The sequence below is a fragment of the Pygocentrus nattereri genome, chromosome 5 (genome assembly GCF_015220715.1).
Source record: "Pygocentrus nattereri isolate fPygNat1 chromosome 5, fPygNat1.pri, whole genome shotgun sequence".
Taxonomy (NCBI): Eukaryota; Metazoa; Chordata; class Actinopteri; order Characiformes; family Serrasalmidae; genus Pygocentrus; species Pygocentrus nattereri.
The window spans coordinates 37,818,823-37,839,360 of record NC_051215.1 but is presented as its reverse complement, the minus strand read 5'-3'; the positions used below and the strand labels follow the sequence as shown (position 1 = coordinate 37,839,360).

At 38.0% G+C, this 20,538-nt stretch overlaps 1 protein-coding gene across 1 annotated transcript; it reads left to right on the top strand.

The window, feature by feature from the left end:
- Positions 1–1,041: 1,041 nt before the first annotated feature.
- Positions 1,042–10,238, top strand: cxcl12a (chemokine (C-X-C motif) ligand 12a (stromal cell-derived factor 1)). The gene is made up of 4 exons (XM_017723828.2): positions 1,042–1,194; positions 3,158–3,275; positions 5,937–6,020; positions 7,325–10,238. Exons 1-4 carry the CDS (start codon positions 1,128–1,130, stop codon positions 7,353–7,355), a joined length of 300 nt encoding a protein of 99 aa, XP_017579317.1. The 5' UTR covers positions 1,042–1,127; the 3' UTR covers positions 7,356–10,238.
- The last annotated feature ends 10,300 nt before the right edge of the window (positions 10,239–20,538 follow it).

The window sequence follows — 20,538 nt, the reverse complement described above, 5'->3', positions numbered from 1 at the left end:
TGCAGCAAAACCAACTTTAACAACCATTAAATGCATGCAAATGCTCTTCAGAACTTCAGTGGGAAGGGTGAGCATGGGCCAGTGAGCAGACGGCTCATCTGTGTGAAGAGAAAGCTCTGATCTGGGCAACACGCTTTCCTTTCCTGTCCTCATCTCTCCACCCCAGTTTAATTGTCAGAGAAAAGGCTTTGGCACACTAGAAGTCCCACTCCTGGAAACAGAACTCGCATCTGTGTCCTGTTATACATCCTAATCCCCCAACCCTGGCCTCCCCACTCATCACCACTCCGCTCAGATTAAACTGGAGGGCTTAATGGAAAGTTCTAGCCCAATAAAAAACTCTTTTACTTTTTTTCTTTTTAAGGGAAATTTTTAAGGGTTTTTTGTGTTCTAGCACATTTGTCTGAAAACCCATTTGCTCAGTTTACCACAGCAAGGGACAATGTTTAACCCTTACTTCTTACTAGGCGCAGAGTTTGAGGAGAGAAAATACTGGATAACTTAACACCTGTGGCATAGGTAATAAAAAAGGGCTCCTCGATGGTTCTTCATTTGGTTCCACAAACTTTCCATCTGTATAGAACCTTTACATTGTATGGAGGTCAGAATGTTCTTCACACTCACACATCTCATTTACTAAGCTTGCTATTTACAACCACCATGCGCTGAATGCTTATTTGGGGAGCTAAAAGAGGTTCTCATATGGAGATCCCTTTTTGGCACCTTTTTATTAAATAGTGCACGAGTGAACACGTGCAACACTCATCCTTCCTGCTTCCCTCTTTCCAAAGATCTGTTCCATTCTGTGGCCACACAGTCTGATACAGAAGAGCAACACGTGTGCAAGAAAAAAATATTTAATTGAGAATAATAATAAAATCAGAAGGGGTTGGAGGATGTCCCCTGTCTTGATCGACGTCTAAAAACGTCCCTTTATGTGTTTTGACACGGGGCCAAGGCAGTTTTAACAGAGTGTGTTTGTAATGGCAGGAGCGCATAGATTACGGAGGGATCATCCCCCTTTTGTCCAAGTGGTCCCGGATTTAAGGGCAGCGCGCACAGCGCCTCCACAGTGCGCTCTGCGGATCTCGACACACACACACACGCTCTCACACACGCGCTACAGCATGGAGCTGAAAGCTGTTCTAGTGGCAGCGCTCGTCGCGGTGGCCGTCTACGGGACGATTTCGGACGGTGAGCTGCTTTTCGCTGCTTCTCTACGGGACCGAGATGCGCGTGGGATGTTTGAAAAATGTGTGATTTTGTTTGCAGATTCCTCGCGCTGTGTACAGATTCTGCGATGCTTTCTTCTGATTCTGATATGAGCGCAGGAGCAACAGCTCACAGAGGCGATGGGGTTTGGTTGCGTTAGCTGGACTACGTCGTGGTTTTAATGCAAAGTGGCATTTGATTACTTTGCAAAGGCTTCTGTTACTGCAAGCTTCCATAGGCTGTATGATCATTGCACTACTTGCGCAGCTGAGTCATTATTTTCGTGCAGGCTCATTTACATGTTAACGCAAAATGCCATCTGTACAAGCCTGAGGTTGCCTGTTTTGCATTTCAAGCCCTGATAAGACAATTTGAACCATTTGCCTACTCTTTTTTGGATTTGATTCAACATAGTTCTGCACTTTTTACGCTCTAACGGTCTCTGTGCCGCGTTTGTCCGTTAGAAACGTGCGCTCAGCAGTGCGGCATGCCGCTGCTTAATGTGTGTATTTGTCACTTTCTTTGTTTCCATTTAATTAGCCACAAATTAGGAGGTAAAACCAAAAGAGGACAGGCAGCGCCAAGCTGCACTTCAATGGGCCAGAGCGTGGAGAGGGGGGGGCTGTGTGGTCCCCTCTTTACCATAACAATAGAGATAGACTACCTGGCATGTTCTAAACCCTTCTAACATGGAGCTCGCAGGTACTTCTCACCCTCGGGGCTCTGTGAGTGGGCGATGTCCGCTTAGGCTGCGTGCCGAAAACACAACTGCTCATGGATGAAATGTTGGGGGTTCTGCGCGGGGAAGCCTTCGAGGTTTAAACAGGCTGAATCCCAAATGCTCTACTATTTGACTTTTACTGCACTTGGGCGCAAAAACATTAAATGTAACGCACTATATAGGAAGCATGGTGACGAAACCTCCTTTTGTCCAGATGTCTGTCCACTCCATGTTCACACTGCAGTAATGTGGCAGCTGAAGTTAGGAAAGCACAGCAGTGAGATTAATGGCTCCAATTACTGCTCGTGTTTGGGTTGAGCTAAAAGTTTTCAGGACTAATTAGTGTAGCAGTGCATTTATTTATTGCTTTATTTTGTCCTTTTTTACCCCATGTCTTCTTTATAAGGTGCAGTAGTTTGCACTTGTGTTTTTCATAAGTTGAAAAAGATTCTGTTTTCCATTTTACTGCCCAATCTACATTTGGATGCATATTCTCACTAATACAAAATACATAGACAAAGCAGTGCATATGTGGATTGCACAATAAACATGTATAAATGTGACTGAAGTCAAATCACATGTGCAAACATGTTCAAGCGCACCAGTGATTCATTGATTAATGGTTCAGTTCTAAAATGGGTTTCTGCATGTACTCCTTTTTATAGCACTGCCCGAGCTGCTGTTTCTTGTGTTTTGCATTGTTCCTCATGGTCTAGAATTCTAAATGAATTCTAAATGTATTGCTACTAACAAAATTTTACATGTAAATTTTTATGCCATTTGATATTGGAGGAAAAATAATGGAGGATAAAAAGCTTGGCTTGCGTAATGAAATGAAAAATTGCAAAGCTGAATCTGATCTAAAATGGGTGTTTTGCTTAGCAACAGTTTGATTGAACACATCTGCTTTGGATCTCACTTAGAGGACAAAATAGGTCTATTTAGACATCATAATAACATGCGCAACAAGAGGGAGTCAATGCAGTAATAGACCGTTAAGCTGCATGGCTTTTATTTTACATGGTACAAATATATGAGTCAGCTGAACAAGATAAATATGTGTCAGCAGCATAATTACAGTCTTTTAGTTTACTTTTTTGGTAAGAATCATGTTGATGTAACATTTTCATGTTATGTAACTAACTGTAATGCAAATTCAAAGCATTATTTTTTTCACTGATGCATGTTCTATTTATAATGTGGTCTTCTGTTCTTCTCATACAGCCAAGCCCATCAGTCTGGTAGAGAGGTGCTGGTGCCGCTCTACAGTCAACACAGTCCCACAGAGGAACATTCGCGAGCTTAAGTTTGTCCACACACCCAACTGCCCCTTCCAAGTCATGTGAGTATCTTCTGCAGTGTCTTTCTCACAGCTTCGTCTATCCTGACGCAGCACTACTTCTTGGGGGGGGTCTTACTGAAATCCTCTACCCATCATTTCACACCATCAATCTCCCACTGGTGAAGGAACTCTGAATAGATGCAAAACAGGCCTCCCCTGTCAGGCTTTATGCTCTGGGTCCAACTCTCACAATTAGGCACATGCAGAGGAAATGCTACGGGGAGGTGTGTGTGTGTGTGGGGGGGCTTCTAGGCTTGGATGCAGTTTTGTTTCGTACAGGAAGACATCATAGGGGTCCAAAATGGAGTTCTCCTTGAAGTGCTTTCTCACCTATTGTGCCTGATAAAGCTTCTCACACATTATAGCTTTGCCTGCTGTTGAGAGTCATACTTCGTCCACGTTTCCATGTGAGTTGAGTTTAGAGCCTCAGACAGCCAGTAATAAGCAGCATTCTTAGTGTTTTTGCATTCAAAAATACCACAAACTATACAACAAATTAACAGGCAGTTATGTAATGCAAAACAACATTTCACAAGTCTGTAACTCACCAAAGCACTTAAAACCTGAGGTGCCAAAATGGGTTTTCTGAAGCAGAGCCATAGAAGAAACACTGTATTATCTACAGAACATTTTACTAGATTCTTTTTTTGAAGAAAACATAAACAAAAACAACTTAAAACATGAAAAAGTTCTATACAAAATCTATATAAAGGTTTTACCTAGACCTGCACATTTAAAACATTTAGGAACCTTTGATTTAAAGATTGTAGTGAACAGCTGGACACACTCACCTATGCACACAAAAGTAGCCAACACAATCATAGTGGAAATCCCCAGAGAACAGATCAGAAGTAGCACTCCAAACTCCCAGATCATTGATACCTTAAAACCGTTCTGATGAGTGAAGCTGGTAACATTATATGCTAGGCTTTTTCTGTTGGCCTTCACTTGCTGTGAAGTAATTACTACCTGCTGTCCACAGGCCTGCCTTACTTAACCCCTGCTGGCAAAATCAAAACAGAGAGGCAAATGCCAGGTCTGGATACACAACTATCACATTAGAGGGCATCTTTAAGTCATAGATAACTATAACCTTATAATGTACAGCATCATTATGGTGCATTAATATGGCACAATGTTGGATAAGCATCTAAGATAAGGCTGTTTTTCTGTTTTTCTGTTAACCCCTTAAATGGCCAGGACCCACCAGCAAGCTCAAAGTTTTATTAAACACTTGTATAGCCTAAGAAGAGCTCAGGCAGTTTGCAAGTTCCTGTAGTTACTGAATAATAAGCCTTAGTATAGAAAAACCTTAGATTTAAGGAGGTTTAAGAAGTTTTAATGTTACTAAGAAAAGCTTGATTTTAATTGGATTTAAAAAGCCCATAACTTTCCACAAATGTCCTCTTATAACATTTATGTGGTTTTGTGTACCAAAAGTATCCTAATGTATTAGTACACATTTTCTGTACTCTATTGATTCATAAGGACTAAACAGGCTGTTTCTGTTACTGTGCCTTTAAGGCTAATATGTGTAAATTATCTCTGTTCTAATTGGCTGCCCTGTATTGTGCCTCATTTAAAAAACAATCCAGGCTGAAACACTTCTTATAACTTCAGTGTGAATAAGAGGGGTTGTAGGCTGAATGGATATACATAAATGTGAAGATATTTGTGATATTTCAAAAACAACAAATTCAAAACAAGCTTTGGTTCCACATATGAACAGAATGCTTTACATTTTTAACAGTGTTTGTAAACCACATTAAGCTATTCCCTTTGATAAAAGTTTTCCATGATATGAGCCCTTTGAACACGTGTGACCTTCAAATCAATTTTTAGACTTTGAAGCATGGGGTTAAGTGGGGAATTTAAGCATGGCCTTGTAACCATGGGCAATAAAACATTGTGGTCACTGAGAAGGTGCATAAATAGCTCAACAGCTTAAGCCTATACATTCCAAAATAACAGAGGTCAGTTACTGAGTTAGAGATTGAAGGCTAATTGCTTTCTTGTTTAAAGTTGTGCTAAACTAGAGCTAAAACCAACAAACCAAACATTTTCTTCAGGCCCAAAATCACCTATGCAATCTTTAACACAGGAGTAGACATAAATTTAGGGCTTACTTGATATACATGTTAGTTTAATGGGTAAGAGTTTATTTTTTTGCATATATAAATGCAAGTGGTTAACCTCAGAGTAACCAAGAAAAATACATGGTTCTCCTTTTGCAGCAATCTGACAAACCATTTGGCAAATCCATAGTGCTTGCTAATGGCATAAGGGTGAGAGATCACAATCTGACAATTTGTCAAGACCTGCAAGTGAATGAAGAGAAAAACAGTAAGAAACAATAACAGGCTCTAAGGATGTATCACTCTTTATGAAAGAGAAACTAAAGAATAAGAACTGCTTCAGTGAGCTCCAGCCAGCTTTTCACTGAGTTCCTTCATGCTTGTTTTGCTGCATGTCATTGTGTGGTTAACGCTGACCATGGCGTTTCTTTTGTGCTGCATTCAGAATTCCTTCACAATGGGTGACCAAACGTTTTAAAAAGACACATAATAATCAAGTGGGCTATGTAGTGAGGTGTCTTGAGTGGTGTGGGTGAATGTCTTTTAATCAGACGTTTAACCATTTTCTGGTCTATTTTTCTCACAGTGCTAAACTGAAGAACAACAAAGAAGTGTGCATTAACCCTGAGACGAAATGGCTGCAGCAGTACCTAAAGAATGCTCTTGAAAAGTAAGGAGAAATGTTCTAGACTCCTTTTTCTAGATCTCTAAGTCTCTAAGAATACTCTAAGGATAGATAACTGTGAGAAACATGAAATTAAATATCAGCCTGTTTTAATATAGTCAGACTTAATGTCTGCAAATGCAGCTTTTGTTCCTTTAACCTAATGGTCATAGATTCATGCCGATCCATCACATTAAAACAGAGTAACTGAAGAGACAGCGCTATTTTGCTTTTCCTGTTTCTCACATTTCTCTGACTGCTCAGGAAAACCCCTTGCCAATGTACTTTATAGCCATGAACCCTGGCTTCGTTCTTCAAAAGGATCTGTGAAATATGTATATCTTAGGTTGCTGAACATGGTTTTAATGCTTACCAGCCTTTGCCTAGGTTTCTTATGCATAACATGCTCTCACACTGTGGTCCTGGCTTAAAAACGTTCCTACTGATTCTGATCATAAATCAAAAATTTGTGCGGTGGATACACAATCATAAGACGTAACTCACCCATTTTTGTATGAAATGTTGAAATGTGAAATAGCTAATCCCTATTTTTCATTTTATTAGAAGGTATTGTGCAGATTGTGCAGACATAATTGCAGATCTTGTTGCTCAACAGGACTGAATGTTTTCTAATGTGTGATTGGATTGTGATCCATACACATAAGACCTTTATAAAAGGCAGGAAGGTGTGAACAGTCCAGTCTGCACAACAAAGCAGTCATGGTTAAAGGTCGACAATGGCTCTATTGGTCTGAAAGGCTGCTAGACACACACTGTGCAATACGGCTCAGTCAGATGCGACTCTTAAATGTGAGACAAAGCTTGTGCAGTTTGATTTTACTGTGCTTTTTATGCAGCTACTGAATGGGTTTGTAAGCTGTATCACCGTCAAACATGATACTTTTCCTTAATTAACTACCTGTGCAGAAAAAAAACCTGCCTGTAAAAGCTAATGACATGTTTGTTGCACACTATGGCCAGAAGCACAGTCTGGCTGCATGATCTAAGTGCTTTTCCAGTGGAGAGTTTGGCAGGCCATTAAATGGTCCTGCTTCCCTTCAAATTCCACTTAAAGATGCTGATTCAGAATTCATTCAGTAATAACAAACTCTTGTTAATTCCATTTTGGTACTCACTGTCAAAAGCCAGAGCTTGGCACAAGAGAGGAGGAAACATTAGAAACTGTGTCCAAAATGTCCATATGCAACAACTCAGCTTTAATCTATTTGTGTTCTGCTGCTCTCTGCTGCTTTTTTTTAGAGATTTGGCTTCAGCTTAACCCTAACTGTATATGTCTTTTGTCTCTGCAGAATGAAGAAGGCCAAACAACAAACCAACTAAGGAGCCAGCTGGATGGCAAGCCAGTTTGTCAGCCCACCACCACAGATATGTACCATATACTCCTCTGGCATGCTTGCTGACCCAGCACTTAACCTGCCAAACTTGCTTCCTTGTCCATGAATCGGCAAATGGCAAACCAGTCCGCCCCCACCGTCTCTGCCACTGCTATAGGCACCTCCTGTGTTAGCGCAATGTGCAATTATATATGTATGAGTGTGGTTTTTATACGTATGATATGTATATACAATGTTTTATATCAATTTTAAACAGTAAAGAGATATTTTTGGAGTCATGTTTGCTCCTTGCCTGTCTGTTACAGTGAATTAGGTAGCACTGAATGAAGTATTTGATGATTTGGGAGCAAACTCATAAGGTTTTTCACATTACATCCTAGAACAGGAAGGGAAATCGGTGAACAATGTCCATTGGTGCAGAGCTGAGGCCAAAAAGTAGTGTATCTGTTAGGAGGACAAGTTTGAAGGCATTTGGTATTCTCCCCACGCCATTTCATAATCATCTTTAAATAATCCATATCTTAAAATTTTGTAACACTGCATATCGCATGTGAAAGTAATATTGTATGTTTTCTGTAAGAGAAAAGTTTCTCATGTTTTTGTTCTCTGATCAACAGGGTGTACTTTTTAAACAAATGTAAACCAAGAGACCTTGGATCTTACATGGCCCTAACTACTCTGAATTCCTTCAGAGAGCGTAATAGGGTTTACTGGAAGTAGGCTGCGAGGGAAAAGAGAAGGGAATGTTCTTTTTTTTATTCCTATCATTCTGTAGGCAAAGAAACATCTGGATCCGCAAAACTGCTAATTGAGCAGCCAGTGTGTGCAGAGCGATTCTGATAGGGAATAACAGCACATGAAGCGTTAAATGAAACATGTGACAGATTTGCACAGATTTGGTTCCAAGCACAGCTAGTTTAGGTTAGTTTACAATAAGTTCACAAAGCACAGTAAACATTAAACAACAGAACAAAGAAATGAAAAGCCTATTTATCTTAATATTGATATCATTAGAGGTAAAAACTAATTACACGTAGACCTACTATTAAGAGTAATTTGATCTAAAGAGAGGGATTTACCATAATTGGACTTTAATCTGTACTACCTGTCATTAGTAGTAGAACAATGCACTTTATTTACTGCGTTCTGTTGTAGAAAGAGAACTAACCCACCTAAGCTGAAGAGCGGCATCCACAAATTTGGCGAGTGGCCTTTCTTTTCCATGGCCAGAAAAAGAACGCCAAATACATTTCACATTAAAAGAGAGGTTATTTTAAGAATCTATTAAATATGAGCATCCCTTTCTGTGTAATGCGTTGATGTGTGATATTTTCGGCAAATGGGCACTGGTCAAAAGAGGCACTTAAACACAACAACTTTTACATGGGCATTCAAAAAAAGAAAAATGTCTCTTGGTTTGGCACAGCAGTCTCTTGTTTACAGCAATTCCTGGCCATAAACAAAACATGTCGTGACCTCCAAAACCAGCATACATTCCTGTCTGCCAGAGCTAAACATTTCTCAAGAAAATTGGTGCATGGAATTCGTCTGTAACGCCGCTGCCAATTTTATCCTATCAACTGATTTAATGTGCTGCTATTAAAAAAGCCAGTCCTTTTTTACACAGGCCGCCTGCAGGCACACAGACCAGGAAAACATAATGCCCACTCAGGATTACAGAGGAAGGGGGTGCACACAGTATTCTGGGGGTTATGCCTCTGGTGAATTTCATATAGTCATGTAGAAAAATTGCAAGAATCTAACTAATTCGAATGCAGCAAGGAAATCCTGATGAATGTGTGCAACCCATTAACTCTCAACTCATGAACCTCTGCCTCTCTCACACTGGCTACTTTTGCTAGAGGAGCTGATTAAGAATGTTAGTAAAAGCTGTTTAAATGTATGATTGGCTTTGAAGTTAGTGGACAAGCTTATGCCTTAAGAGCCATTGAGTTGGTATTACACCAGTAACTCTACTAGTGGGCATTAACAATAACAAAAGACTCAATGAACTCTGTCATTGTAAGTTCAGTGCAGTGATGCCTAAATTTAGACCATGTTCACTGTGGAATTGTGTGGAGTCAGATTTATGCAGCATGAGTGCAGAAAGAAGGCAGTAAATCCTGCCTCGTCACATTACTGTGAATATTCCACCTTCTAGACAAACATGACTGACCTGTAATTAAAACTCACTTTCACTTCCCCAGGCTTGTCAGTCGCCTTCAAACTGAGGCAAACACTAACTAAGTTTTATGGGGAATATCTAAGAAGTATCAAAATCTTTTTTTATTTGAGCTGTCAGACACTAAATTTAAATCATAGAAGGTATTCAGATTATACTCTACCATCTTACCACTGGTAGGTTTGGTGCTTTTGGAAAAAAATAAACTGTAGCAAATGCAGTTCTTATGTAATTAAAGGTAACAACTTCATTTCTGTCCTTTTTATCTCACATTCCTTTTTTCATGCTGCAAAGTGTAAACATGCATTTTTTAAAAATGCAGATCCTAATTACAATGTTAGAATATGCCAATATGCATCACCTTAAGGGGCCATTCATCCATTTATCTGTGAAAACACATTTGTACCCCTGCCTCAAAGGTTTATATTCAATGACAGTACTGGCTTTGATAAGATGTTAGCCACAGTAGCAGTGTTTGGACTAAGCATTTAACTGTGTTATATCCATAGCACAGGTGCTTCAGGACATTTGTAATGTATATATTTTCCCCGTAACTCCCAAACAATGTGAAGACCATTTCTATGTAGATGGCAGCTTAATCCATTATATATGTTGTATTTACTTTTTTATGGGTTTGTACTTATGTTTGATTTCATTCATATTTTGAAATAAATCAACATTTATGAATTCTGTCTGCAATATTCATTGAATGATATAAGGCATTTATGGACAAAAAAAAGAAAAAAGAAAAGAAATCGCCAGTATTTTCCTTCTTTTAGTATAACTAACATTAAAACGTATAGAACATGTGTACTTATTTTCAGCAAAACAACTAATTTGACCAGTGGCACCCAAATTTTTGCATATAACTGTTTAACAAGGGAAATATCATTACAAGTCAAAGAACAAGGTGCTACACAACTGAAGCTGTAATGATGTGTGAAAAATGAAGAAAACAACATTTAACTAAGTACACAAATGATGTGTGTGGGATAGGTCCTTTCATTTCAAGTATTGCAGTACTGCCTACAATGAGTCAACCACTACTTTAACTCAATAACACATTTCCCTTAATTAACTTAACTGAATGTTTATTTTTTATTTTGTTTTCATGATAATTTGATAAGCTTAAAAGAAAACATAAGTTTACATCAAAGAGTAAACAAAAAGACGATAATCGACTCTAGGCCAACATGTGGAGCATAGTGTAGAAAGACTGAGTGATATCAGGTGACAAAAAAGGGAAAGGAGAAAAAAGCTTATATAACTCATTTAATCACCATAGCTTCTGGATACGGGATGTGAGCCAAACTAAATACAATCTACAGCCTCATTTTTCACAACAATTCATCAGATCCTTATGTTCAGTCATGTTAGTCATAAAATCAGTATAGACTTGCAATCATTCCATCAGAATAAAGTACTGTAGTTTATGACAATTTACTTAGTATGTTAATATGCTGAAAATTATTCAAGTGCACTACCTCTAATGAATCTTTTTAAACTGTTCTAGTGCAAAGTTCCATCTTACTGTCATAAAGCTATGAAGTTCTCAAATGTTAAATGACAGTGTAGTGTGAGCAGGATGTTTTTACCTGTTTGGGAGAGGTTTAATGATAGGTTTAACACAGGAAGCCATGCCTTAAGCGCAGTATCAGGTATCAAATGCTGAAATTCCCCTTTTTCTCTACTATCACAAAAAATCTAATACAGATTGTTCTAAACATAACAGGCCTAAACATGGGCAGTTGCAAACGACAGTAGAAATGATTAAAAATAAACTGCGTTACCTATCAAATCCTTAGTGGTAAAATGAATAGAACTCCTGCAGAATTGTGATGAAATCCAAGAACATGCTGCACGTTTCCGTTTCATTCCTAAATAGTGAGTCATTTGTAATCTTTTGGAGAACTAATATAAATCAACTGGATGAAAGCCAAAGTTTACTCTTGGATCCAATTAAACAGACAGATATTTAACTTATGCACTTTCAATAGCAGTCTGGAATTTGTGCTCTTCATTACACACTCTGGTGAAACACAAAGACAAAAAGCCATAAATTCCCATGGATGGCAGTAGTCTCTCGTAATGGTAAAAGAACTCCCACCTTATACAATCGTACAACCCTCTCATTTGCTTGTGCTAAGTACCAGCTGTCAAACATACTGTTCTGCTGATTTGATGATAATTATGTAGAAGATAAACTTCAAGCCTGATTGCTTACATTGAATGTGTCTTCATTTTTGACTGCAGTCTAGTTTCAGAAAATTTAAACTTGACTCAGGATGAGCATGAGGTTTAGGTGATGCTGGGCTACTGTGCTCAAACATCAGTAAGTGTTACATTTCTCTGTAATGCTAAAACAGATGTAGTCCTCATATATATATATATATATATATATATATATATATATATATATATACACCCAATTTGCAAATTAAATGAGGATTTCACTACAGAGCATATAATGCTTCTGCAATATAATAGACATAATTATTCACAGCAGAGATAGATGTCATAGCTATTATACATTGTACACTGTTAAAAAGCTTTAATACTGTACAATCTGTACAGTGCAGCTATATTTACAATCTTGATACAAGTAAACAAAGTGGCATAAAACAAATAGTGTCTTATTGTGAAAACTACTAAAACAATATCAAATTACATGTTTCTGGTGGCTCGCATGGCATGATTAAATTGTGCAGGCACTAACTGGTGAATGCTTTAATAAATGAATGAATGAATGAATTAATTAATTAATTCACCTAAGTTATTTCATTTAAAATAACTGTAATATATGAACATGTCTTACAGTCAGTGACATCAGTCAGTAATGACCAGTAGTATTATCTTAGAAACATGTTTATTAAGAGATCTCTGGAGAATGGCAACTTACACACAGTACAAGCCATGCTTTATTTAGACTGCTTCCACAATAAGCATATTATTTAGTATATTTGTTTATGTCTCACAAGTGTTCATATTTGGTATGACATATTAGGGAAACTGCAAAACATCCCTAATATTATGTATTTTCTGTACATATGTCTTTGTTCTAATACAATGATTAAAGATTACCCAAAGCAGGATGACACAATAAGAGGAACTCTGGTAGATCATGGCTTGTCCTATTCATTTCAAATCAAAGATCTTTAATCAGGTTGAAATCTGGAAGTGGAGATACAAGCCATTGACTTTCAGTTACCTCTTGTATTGCTTATTGTCTTGCTATATCTGTGATCATTGCTGTCATGCAACACACGGCCCAGTTAAACATTTTGAAGAAACTATTTTTGAATGTTATCTGATTTATGAAACTCAAAAATGTTTGATTCGTTGGTTGTTTCCATTTTCCCATGTCAGATGACAAAATGATTTCACACGTCTATAACCTCCTTGTCAAATCCCATTGAAATGAAATATCATGGGCCACAGGAAAGTACCGTCCATGTTTTAACTGGAAAGTAATCTTTACCCATATATTACAATACATACATGCATTTTCTAACATGTTTAAGCACAGTTTTGGTGCTGTTTATTTAGACACTTCTGTGGCTTAACAACCATCTTCAAGGGTTCTGAAACTCTCTTGATACCAGAAGTTTATTCGTTGCGCGCGTAGGTACCAGACACCCAGCTAGCCAGTAAGACATTGGCCTGACACAGTTTTATAGCTGGCCTGATGCCAAGATCAGACCCAGCTTATACATGACAAGTAACAGGTGTGACAAACACGACCATGTAAGGGTAAACACAAAATAGGCAGCCTAACATACAACTTCAGCACATTCACACAGATACAGAATGTATGACACAGCACATTTCACAACAATAAATTCTTTTTCTAAGGTCAGCAGGTCTAAAACCTTCCTATTTTCCAGCATCATTTACTAAGCGGAGAGCTGGAATAAGCCAAATAATTTATCTTCTATAAGGCATCTACAACACCTCAAAATGGAAATATTCCCCACCCTACTGTCTGCACTATACTAGACCAGGGGGGCCTTTATAATATGACCATTTTATGTTTGTATGCTACCTGCTAGAGTAACGTCAAGTTCTCTTTTCCTGTGATGTAAAGGTCCATGAGATTGTAATATGGTCCATGGATCGATATGAACTATAATAGGAGGCATGACTATTATTATTGTACATACAATACATACCCAGCCTGTACATACAATACATACCCAGCCTGAGGAAACCCTCACAGGAATTGGATCTGCTAATCCATAATTCCAGCCAGATTTATCCCAATAATCATGGCTATGGTCAAATTTTGATAAACCAAAAAGTTGTAATTAGTACCATCAACTCTAACAACATATTGCCAGTCAACAATCCGGGAGCTATCAGCATTTGGATTGTAACAGGCAGCTCTATTTGACCTAAGACATCTGACAATTGGCAATGGCCAGTTATCTTCACTTATACCATCTACCATCATTTGTCCTATTATTCTCATGGCTTCAGATGCAGAATGGTCTGTACATAAAGCTTGTGCAGAGATGTTAGACATTGGGATCAGCTTATACAGGACAAGTAACAGGTGTGACAAACACGACCATGTAGAGGTAAACACAAAATAGACAGCCTAACATACATCTTCAGCACATTCACACAGATACAGAATGTATAACACAGCACGTTTCACAACAATAAATTCCTTCAGTTCCAATAGTTTTAAGCAAATATGTACATTAACTTACATGATATTTTTGTGAGTATAGCTACTTTACCTGATACAGACAATGTAATATTGCTCCAAAGCATTAATGAAGCATTAAAAGAAAAAATATTAAGTGATCTTCCAAATGAAAACAATTTACTACAGAGATCTGAAGCCAATAAATATTCAACATGCGTCACAACTGGAGCACTTCAAAAAACACTTTCGTCTTTGTAAACACTTTGACTGAGAGAAATGTACTCTGGTGAGGTAATATTTATTTCAGCGGAAAATACAAGTTACGCAACTCAAAAAATAGTCCATCTGACATCTGTCTCATGATGCCATTTCAGTACAAATGTGTGAGAAAGTTTCTTTGTTTCGTACAGATTTCAACAGAAAATTAGATCAATATGAGCAAGAGCATAGTGATGCATGCATACAAATGCTTTTAAATGGTCTATTCTGTTCATACGATCTTGTTCTGACACGCTTTGTGTATTGAGCCCTATCGGACTTACGTCTAATCTTTTGGAGTACTTGCAAACTTCTCTAATTGCTTCTCTGGAGAGAGAACAAGGCAAGGGCTACTGCACTTTCTCATCACAGCCTCCCTAACAATTAGTGACGTAGCATGCATAGCAAGCTTACTCCACATCCCTGCCATATTGTAAGCATGTGCCCAAAAGCCTGGAGGAGATTGTACAACAAAGTTAACATCCCCTGGGTATTCGTGCCACATTCACAAGTGTTCGTATATCTGATGACCTTGTACAATACAGCAAGTTCACATGTTTTCTTGAAATGGCTGTAATGATTTCAAAATGGCTAGTCCTGAGACTTTCACTGATTACATGAAGTTGAAAGGACCGTTTAATGCCCCTAATTGCGCTTATACTGGACACAGCCTTGAGAAACATAAATCAGTTTAGAACAGCATTTGGCCAAATGTCTCATAAGCCCTTTATGGAAACTGAAACACATAGTAAACCTATCTTGATGAGAGGAAAGCTCATGCTGAGAGGCCTTCAGAATACGAGCCACCATTGAAAACACCTCCCTATGGCTACGTTATCTTTCATGTGTTAATATAAGAAGGAGGTTATTAGACTTAGTGTCATGAGTCCCTATAGTGAAGATAAGCGCCCTAGGATTATTCACGTATAGACTCACCGATTGCATGCACACAGGGCAGCGTGGGGTCCAGCCCCCAGACAAAGCATTTCAAAGCAAGACTCTTTCACTGTGATTCAGCCTCAAATGGCGCACACACAAGCAGGCTTTTCAATTCCGCAGCATGTCAGATCTCTTACTCTGATGGCTGGGGTTCATTTAGATTAAAGATACGAAGGGGGTGGTGATGTATGGGGAACTGCTTCTGCAGGGCCCACAGAGGTCTGCCAGCTGGTCTGTTGCTGCATCCTTCACATAATGGCAGCTGCCTGATGAGGCTAAAAAAAGTCTATCCATAATCGCTCTCGTCAAAACTTAATATCTGAACTCTGAAAATGCTAGGTGACTTTTACTGTGGTCGCATTTCATAATGACTAGACCTACAAAAATGGTCAAAAATGACAAATATAAGACTAAAATCTTGTTATAATAATGGACATTTTGGTACATTTTTTCCTTCTTCTGTAAAGCTGTCATTATTAAGATATAAGGTTTTTGCTATGACAGGAGTAAAATTAATTATACACATAACAATGAATCTGTTCAAAATAAAGGGGCCAAAAACAAGGTTTTTTAAAACAATTACTTTTGGTTCTCTGAAGAACCTTTTAATGAATGTTTTTTTAGAAGACATTTTTGCATTTGTAAATGAGATGCATGCTGTGTGGTTTAAAAGAGCGTTCTGGCATAAAACTAATACTTAATATGTCATTTGTCATGCTATATAATGTGCTGTAGAGGTGCTTTACATTCCTATTTTACATTATCTTTATGCATCAATCCATCAAGACTGTTTTGGCACCACTGAATGTGAGTGGGTATATTTATAGTAAGATATAGCAATGGTTACATTGTTCATTTTGGCCAGAGAGCCCCTGTCAAGAATTTCAACTAATATAATCATATTTCTAAACCCATACATCTTAAGCGTCTGGTGTCAAATTTGACATTTCTTTATATGTTTCTCTGTTTTTGTGATAATCTGCAGAAATGTGGTTCAAGCCTTTCCTGAATCTGTAAAGTCACCCTTTCCATTCCATCTTATCACAAGATTGTCCATGACACATTCAGAGCTATGAGGCTATGAAGAGGGGTTGAGAAACCTGTCGTCTGCTTCTCACAGTGCATCAGTGGTGAATTTGTGTGTCTATCTACAATTTGTGTGAAACTGACCAATGGACCCATCATGTTGCAAACCCTTTATTCTTCAGTCAATCGACATTGGAGACCCATGAAACGGCATGCAGAGAGTTTACAGCCGCTGAAGTTGCTGCAGCAGTTTTGTAACGTAATGACAAAGATAGAGAATTTTGATATGAAACATATGGGTATCATGTTATATGCAAGTGCCAAGGTGAATTTAAGAAGATATGCAAAAATCAAGAAAAAGCCCTTAGAACCCAGAAGGTTAACCCACAAACATTTAAACCCTTTGTTTTTAAGAGTTCTGATCCAAACTGGCATAAGAATGCTGTAGCAAACATCCATCCATCCATCCATCCATTTTCCAAGCCGCTTCTCCGTCAGGGTCACGGGCTGTAGCAAACAATTGGATATAATTCCACAAAATGGACTTCAATGTGCTACTCCTTTTCATCTGGTCAGTGGACACATTGTTTTGGCTGATCCTTCATATCACATTATTTTGTGGTGATTCACTGTAAACACAGACAGAGTCCCATGTGTTCTGAAGACGTCCATGTTTAGAATGTTGGAATCCTCTAAGGGCAGGGGTTCATGATCACTGAACCAGTTCAGTGTTCTTCATAGTTAAAATTGATTATTGTGGATAGTGCTCTTCCATATCATAACAAAACATGACTTATGAGGTACAATAACCATAAATGAAGAAAGAAATATCTATTGTAAATCGTGTTGTTTGTAATAAGAATGAATGAAGTTTCTGAGCACCAAAAGATCATTATGATACCAAATTAAAGAGTGTAAGGAGCCTATAATTTACCACTGAGATGATTCAGAGGGAAATCATCAGTATTATTACCAACTTTGGAGAGAAAATGGGGCTGATTACTTTAACCTCCTTAAAATCCCATGGAAAGCCTCAAAAACTAAAAGTTAATTTATTAATGGGAGTGTGTAATTGGGTAATTGGAAGCGGGACCTGCCAGCAGGCCATTTAGATGTAAACATAAATTTAGCCAACTATGAAAATTACTTCATTATATGTATATATATATATATATATATATATATATATATATATATATAAACCCTTAGATATATATATCTAAACATTATGTAGCCTCTTGATACAAAGATGCTAAACACTGATTGGGACAACCCAGGTAAAGGTATGTCCTACTTTTATTGCACCTACTGATCCTAATGTGCTCTAAATATGTCAGAAACAGATGAGCTCGAGAGAACATGTAAACAATTCCAATTTCATCCTTCCCTTTAGCCATAAGCAATGCAAGCCTTCATCACAAACAAGAAAACAAGAAACAAATGTATAGTTTACAACCTGCCTGGGGACATGCATTGCTTTGTTTTACTGATTTGGCTGACCAGACTGTTGTCGAGTTTTCTGGAAAGAGATTACTCAATAGGAGTATGAGAAAGAAGCCAAACCAAGGCCACATTTGCATAGGGTACATTTTTGTAAGCTAGTCCAGTTAAGTAATTGCTTTAGTCATCATGTAATTCTTTTTTAAGTGAAGAATATTGAACAAGCTAACTTTGCATAGATCCAGATGTGCACTTTTCTGCTTGAATCATAAGCAGTTGTTAAATTGTTAATGGAACTTAAAAACTCATTGGCATGACAAGAAAACAGAAAAGGAGTATGAATACCTGCAGCATGATATTGTGCAGCCTCAGTGCTAACAAAAATGGTATTTTTTAAAATAAAATGATAAATGAAATAAACAAAAGATGTAAAGGCCTGTTTTTTTCTCGTTGGAAAAGAAAAGTTTAAAGTGATGTGGATGAAGGGTCTTTGTCATCACTATGTACAGGCAACATTCTATTTCTATTTAAAAGAGATCCAAATTCAGCGAGGTTCACTAACACAGATGTTTTTGCCTGCAGTACAGTAGTTTTATTCTCACACACAAACCACAGTCCTCGCTGGGAGCAGAAAGAGAAACTCGATACTGCAAACCACGATTAATAATGTTTCATTTGATCCACTCAGTCAGGAACCTAAAACTTCACATGCTCTGCACACTAAACATTTCCATTTAGGCCAGCACAAAGCAGGTTTGTAATTTACACTATAATGACAGGACATATACAAGTGAATAAGGCAGGAAAATATAAAGGGCATTTGTGATGTTCGAACGTTCCTCACAAGATGAACTTTTCTTATAAAAGGTGCTCCAGCATGTACTGATGTGCCATTTATTGAGCTGACAAAAGCGTCACACATGGAGGATTTCCAACAAAACACAGCCTCTATCCCGCAGTTTAATTTGCTTTGAATCCCCGCTTTAAATGATTGGCGCTACAAGTTGCTGGAACTCTTTTGACGTCAGTTGGTTTGGGGAGAGTCGTTCACGCTCTGCAGTGCATCTCAACAGTTATTCAGTTTCATGACACATTCTCACAATCACACAAGCAGAGAGTGAGGAGATTGCCCAACCGGCTATTGTACCATGTTACTGAAACATATTTAATTCATCAAATGATCACGTACAATAAATCCTAAACATGATAAAGGTAATTTGTCCTGAACATAACACTGCAATTTTATTTACAATTTGTAATGTGACTGACATTCTGTAAACATGTTACATAAGCAAACTGCAAGCAGTTCCACTGGAATCACTGGAGTACACTGGCCACTGAGCTACCACCCCAAAATTATATGTATACAGAGTGTATATCTTCATTGTCAGACCAAAAACTGAAATAGTAACTTTATAGGAGAAGCAAAAAGCATTCTAAATTTTCAGTGTAAGTTACTGAACATCTTTTGGTCCTTTCGTCATCAAATTTTCACATGACAAATGACGGCTTCATTTTTCACATTATGTCAATCATTTCTATACATATTAATAATGTGTTCTGACAGCAAATAAGTGTATACATGAATATAGAGTATAGCAGAAAAAAGTAATGCACTGAACTTAATTCATATATATATCAGTGCAAGTATTGCCAACAACAATGTGCACATTTAAACCAAGTAAACTCAAAGCATACATTTTTCTATGTGGCAATAGATAAGCTGGACTTTGCATGCATAATAAGGACATTATTTATTCTGTGTCGAAATATGAACGTGCCAACCTTGTGATTAGTCATGGCATTATGGTACAGGAAGAAACAATATAAACGTCACTGAGCATATCTTCACATCTAACTTGCAATTGGCCTTGTGGGATTTCACAGTAAAATGGGTTTGATGGGTTTCTTTATCTAAAGGGGCCCTGGTTCTTCCATCCTTTGAATCCTTTGTTGAATCAGGAGAACACAATGATAGTCTGATTAAAGGCTTCAGTAGACCAACCGGACAAACATGAACAAACAAGAACATTCTACTGTTTGCAGCTGTCCTTATAGTGTTCAGAAAAGGTCATGACAATCCACATGAACCAGACTGGATGGAGAGACACAGGTATGGAACACCAACCAAGCATTTGTGTTTGTTTGCGTTTGGCCAGTCAGTGTACTCTGGCTTTAAGAGTAAAACCTCATGCTGCAGAGAGTTGTCACAATGTCCAGCTATCTGAATACAAGTATTACACCTCAAGACTTACTTTTAGCACCAGTATAAACTGCAGCTGAAATCATTCACAGCCAATGAATATATCAATGTCGGTCATGCATATAAGCCATCACTAATTACACACAGAAGCCAACCACCGCTAGTGTGTATCAAGGGAGTGTGTGGATTTAAGTAACTGACCCAAATATTCTCAGGACCTACCAAATGACCTAGGTCAGGTCGCCACCAGAGGAAAGTCGAGACGAAACTGATGTGAGGTCAAAGTTTATATGATGTCTCCCTGGGTGGTTTTGCATACATCATGCTCTCAGAGGTTAACCAAGTAATCTATATATTTAACAATGAGTATGCTTACTTTTAATGCAGAAAATGTATAATCTACAGGATAGGGGCTGTACGACCATTCATTTTCTATTAAAAGACATAGAAAAACGTAGTCGACCAGTCAT